This window comes from Cyprinodon variegatus, unplaced genomic scaffold (genome assembly GCF_000732505.1).
Source record: "Cyprinodon variegatus isolate N-32 unplaced genomic scaffold, C_variegatus-1.0 Scaffold103, whole genome shotgun sequence".
NCBI lineage: Eukaryota > Metazoa > Chordata > Actinopteri > Cyprinodontiformes > Cyprinodontidae > Cyprinodon > Cyprinodon variegatus.
The window spans coordinates 1,134,733-1,139,944 of record NW_015150556.1 but is presented as its reverse complement, the minus strand read 5'-3'; the positions used below and the strand labels follow the sequence as shown (position 1 = coordinate 1,139,944).

General features: G+C 36.2%; 1 protein-coding gene across 10 annotated transcripts in view; it reads left to right on the top strand.

The window, feature by feature from the left end:
- mef2c (myocyte enhancer factor 2C) overlaps positions 1 to 4,364 on the top strand; it is an 84,889-nt gene extending 80,525 nt beyond the window's left edge. For 8 of the 10 annotated variants that reach the window (XM_015374439.1, XM_015374438.1, XM_015374433.1 and 5 more), the window contains 2 exons: positions 566 to 701; positions 979 to 4,364. In XM_015374439.1, the coding sequence (XP_015229925.1) occupies positions 566 to 701; positions 979 to 1,327 (485 nt within the window). In that variant the 3' untranslated portion in view covers positions 1,328 to 4,364. The remainder of the gene's footprint in view (positions 1 to 565; positions 702 to 978) is intronic. The other 2 variants (XM_015374435.1, XM_015374441.1) reach the window with 1 other exon arrangement.
- The last annotated feature ends 848 nt before the right edge of the window (positions 4,365 to 5,212 follow it).

The following is a 5,212-nucleotide window of genomic DNA, read 5'->3' as shown; positions in this document are numbered from 1 at the left end:
CTTTTTGTAATCTGTGGCTCTCTCCTTCTTGGAGAAACCCTAATTTTACAAATTGCATGATTTAATTTCCTATTTTACCTTCATGAGTGAAAGTTTTTCGGCCAATTTTAAGTCAGCAGTCTTTCCAAGAACATTTTAGACCATTATTACATATCGTTTTATGATAACAGAATATACTTTTTGTACTTTTGTTTTTTACATAATATTGAAGTTTTCTGTAAAAAAAAAAAAAAAAGAAAACATTTTAGCTCTTCTTAACTAAACGGAAATACATAACTTTTTCACATATATAACTATGTGAAATAAATTCATGTAACTTTTCATTTTTACATTTTAAATTAAATTAGTCAAATAAGTGTCGTTTTGTGAAGATTTCTTTTAAGTTTCAATTTCAACCTTTCAAAACTTTCAGTTGTTATACAACCTTTTAACAGCAGATGGTGCTGTAGCATTACTGATCATCAGAGACCAGGATTCAAACAGTTTACCAATGTATCTCACTCTTTGACACTTGAAACTTGGGATCTCTCCTAACATTTTTGTCCTTTGGTGTGCTTATATGCAGAGTATTCTCTGAACAGTGCAGACCTGTCTTCATTGTCTGGCTTCAACAGCGGCAGCTCGCTGCACCTTGGCTCCATGAGTGGCTGGCAGCAGCAACATCTGCAAAACATGCAGCATTCCGCCCTCAGCCAGCTCGGGTGAGTGCTGGAAACTTACTCTGTTTGTGTTTGGGGAATGCATGATAACACATAGATTATTAACAGATTTTTGTTTTAAATGCCACCCATATACTTTTTCACTGTTCTACATCTTCACTTGATAGGTCATAAATTAAATGACACCTTAGTGTTTTCACATGTGTGTGAGCGAGTTTGCCTGCCTGCATGCTTGTGTGGATGACTTGACTTTACAATCACCTTGTCTCTTGCTCTGTAACTCTGTAACCCCTTTGCCTTTCCTTTTTCCTTCCAACAGAAATTGCTCTAGCTCTCACTTATGTCAGGGTTCAAATTTGTCCCTGCCTTCTGCTCAAAGCCTGCACATCAAGTCCGAACCTGTTTCTCCTCCTAGAGATCGCACCAGCAGCACACCAGGGGGCTACGGCGGCGGGCTGCCACCCAGCCAGAATCCCCCGTCCCGCCAGGACTCGGGACGCTCCCCTGTTGATAGCCTGAGCAGTTGTAGCAGCTCCCACGAGGGCAGCGACCGCGACGAGCACAGGAACGAGTTCCACTCGCCCCTAGGACTGGCCCGGCCTGCCCTGGATGAGCGAGAGAGCCCCTCCATCAAACGGGTGCGCCTGTCAGAAGGCTGGGCGACATGATAACTTTGTCAACGCCCCCTGCTGTGCCCCATGTTGCTCGGAGCCCATGACAATGCAGCATTTTGATGCCCCGAAAGTCAGCTCCCATCTCGTTGTGACACATCGCTCAACCCCACAGCCTCTCTCCTTGTATCTCTGTAACGATGAAGGAAGGAAAAGGGACAACTCTTTTCAAAAAATGTTTTGTTTTTCTTTATAATTTCATTTTAATTATTATTTCCTTTTTTTGTTGAGTGTGTGTGTGTGTATGCTTTACATATTGAAATTATATAAACCAGTGGGGTGTTGTTATGGGCTTTTCTTTGGGGAGGGGGGCAGGTTTTGGTTTGGATTGTTTGTTTGTTTTTTTGCTGGGGAACTATGCATAAATGGTATTGTATCTGGATAAAAAAGAATCACATGCGTATATCTCTACACGTATTTATGTGTACATATATGCATTTCAGCAATTAAAAAGAAGTAGTCAGGTACTCCGTCTCATAAAACGTACTTACAATTTGCCTCAGCAATGTATTATTAGATAGAAAGAAAATTTGATAAAAAAAAAAAAAAACACCAACATGAGAGTGAGTGTGTCCTACAGGGGAAAAAAACATCTTGCACTTGAGTTGGACAAAAAGTACGTCTGTACAGTATCACTTTCATTGCTTATAAACCTTCTGCGCAGTCCTCTCTTGCAAAAACGTGTGTAAACATTAGATGATGTCATGTTGCAGGTTCAACGTATTTATGTAAATAGTGGGTAAATTCAGAGGGGTGGGGGGGTATGGTGCTGCAGGAAGGGGCCTAAAATGTTGCCAGACATTTCAAGATTCAATAACTCAATAAATGTAAAAGTTAATATGCAACTTTGAAGGATTGTACAGGTAAACATGCAGAAACCCAATGCTAAGTGTTGATTTTTTTGGCGCTCCGCTAAGAAAATGGAGCCTTCAGCCTAAGAGCTGCTTTGTTGTAATCAAGAAAAACTCGGGTTCTAGTATTAACTACTCAGTATTGATGAACAAACAAAAAAAATCTAAAAACTTACAAAAAAAAAAATGTACGATACACTTGCTTATATTTTCATATGAAAGGAATACAATGCAAAGCATTTTGTGGCTTTTTGTAGTTTCTATAAGCCAGAATGTGTTTTTGATAGCTTTGCTAATGACAGATTGATAGTTCACCCAGAAAGTGAGAGAGGGTTGTGGGATGACTGGGCTTCAATGCCCTAAGCCATGAAAAACAGACTGAGATCCAATGCTTTGCTGAACTGTTTTATCTTTGTAGAGGTTTGTTTTTAAATGTGTATTTCTAATTATTATATATAATAATGGTAATATTAAGAATCTTTAAAAAAAAAAAATCTGTGAAATTAACATGCTTGTGTATAGCTTTCTAATATATGAATATATATAATAATGTTTTTCTTTTGTTGGTTTCTTAGTGGAGTTTCTATGTGCAGTTGCACATGTCTGGTTTTTTTTGTTTCATTTGAACTCTGAACAGTGCTGTTTAAGGGGTTTGTATTTAGGGTAACTTAAAAAAAAAACCAGCTGGATTTGTGCAACTCGGTGGAGATGGGACCTGAATGCTGAAAAAAAAGTTAACATGAAAACAGCGTTCTTGTGGAAAATGTCACATGGCTGAAAGTGGAGATATCAGGAATAACATAGATTGCTTCATCTAGACTGCCCCTCTCACTCATGAAGAAAAAACAACCCAAACGTTGATGCATTTTATGATTTAGTTCAGTCATTATGATTTTAAAATGATTCAATTTCACCCAGTTTATTGCATCAAGCAGTTTTTCCTGACATTATTGTAAAATCTCAGGTCTTATCCAATCTTAAATGGCCGCTCTACATGTTTGACAAGCTCACACAAAATGCAACGGTTTCTTTCAAATCATATTTAACTAATGCAATTTTGCAAATGCATCATGATGAAATCCCATTGGTTATCCTGATCATTTGCCAACCTAATTTGATTCTGCATCACGCGCTCTTTCCTCATGTTTCAGTCTTGGAAACAAATTTCCACACGACGCCACTGATCCTTCAGCTTTACCTCCGAAAGGAAGAAACTGATCATGCTGGTATATGGGAGAAGCACAATTTGTTGATTTTAGGTAAATAGTTGTTTTAAATTTATCATATTCTTTCTTCTTTTTTAAACAATGAAACTAGCCACATATCTTTCTCTGCCTCCCACTCCGTATCTGCTGTCACTTAAGTGTAATACTATTTTTGTGTCTATATTTCATGCAGGTTCACAATGTTGTTACTGTATACAGTCTGTGTAGTCAAACGAGGCAGAGCCTCTGTAACGGTGTTCTTTCTTTATTTTCTAAGACTTCAATACAAAATAAAAACAAACAAAAAAAAACTGTCGGGAAAAATAAATAAATATGATGTTTCAGGCAGCATAAATGTGTGGAGAAACCAAAGCCAGTGGCATGTCTATGTTGTAAAATCAACTTTTATTTTCACATTCATTTATGTTTTTATTTTATTTTATTTTTGCAAGAATTGAAAAAAAGATAATAAAAGAATCTGCTCAAATGTACAACTGTTTTTTTTTTTTTTTTTTACATTTCCGTCACAGTTAGTTGGTTTTATTTTCGGTTTTTCACTCTGCATTAACAGATAAACTGTTTGATCACTCTTTTATTTTTTCTCTCCCTGTGCATCACATTGCAAAATGTGTCATTAGCAACAACAACAAAAATCTGAATATTTTTTTGCACTTAAATCAAGAAATCCATCCAGGCCTGTCACTACTTCATAGTTTAAATTATGCTAACCAAAGACACGGGGTAAATTTATAGTGTTTTTTTATTTAAACACATCTGGTGTAGATGTTGGTACCTCAAAATTGACCCAAACAGTACCTCAGTTGATTTTTGATAAATAACCTGCAGTACAAAAGGGGAGACCATACCTGTACAGCCATGTGTAATAACATACATTGCTAAATGTCCTGGAATTTACATGGGACTCTTTGTTGGTCCACTGTGTTTGTGGTTTATTTAATTTGTGGTCAAAAATCTGAAGAAAAAAAAACATTTTTTAAAGTGTAATATGGTTAAAAAAATACTTCAAAGTCAGTCTTTAGTATCAATGTAGCTTGTATAAACCTTAAAAAATGGGAGAAAAGTTGGAAGTAATGTTTGTTTTTTTCAAGGAAGCGGCTTTCAGCGGCATAAGCTGGCCTTTGTCGCCACTTGAGACTAAGATGGTTTTAAAGTAAATCACATCTCTGTAACTCAAGGGATTTGTTTCAGCTGTATGTAGTTTAAAAAAAAAAAATTGTGTGGGAATGGAGTCCAAGTCTCCTCTGCTGGGGGGAAAGGCTATTTGTATTTTGCAGAGATTTCAGTAAAGTTACTGGCTTTCTTAGTTATCCTGATGTGACTCAGCGTGTTTTTATTGTGTTGGAGTTGTTTCTATACATGCTTCCTTAAACAGTATTTTTATTACTCATTCAGAAAAAGCATATTGATATAAAAATAATAATTTCAAATATTTGACACCCACTAAAACAAAGATTTTCCTCTTTTTAACACTAACATACTACTTTGATAAAAGCATTAAATGTGTAACTTTTCTATCTCAGTTATAATTACAGGAAAGATTTATTATTCACGTTAAATTGATAGAAAAACGTATTTATTGCAAATTAAAGACAACACACTTGTTCATCAGCAGCAACAGAAAACCATACATAGAGAAACCTGAATGTACAGGCTGTGACACAAATGATTGGCTAAGTGAAGATAGATACACATAACTCAGACTTATATTGTCATTTTCTACACAGAGTGAATACAAGACGAAATGTCATGTCGTACAGCTTTCATGACATTCCCATTTCTTAAAGTGCAGCAGTGATCACACGTAC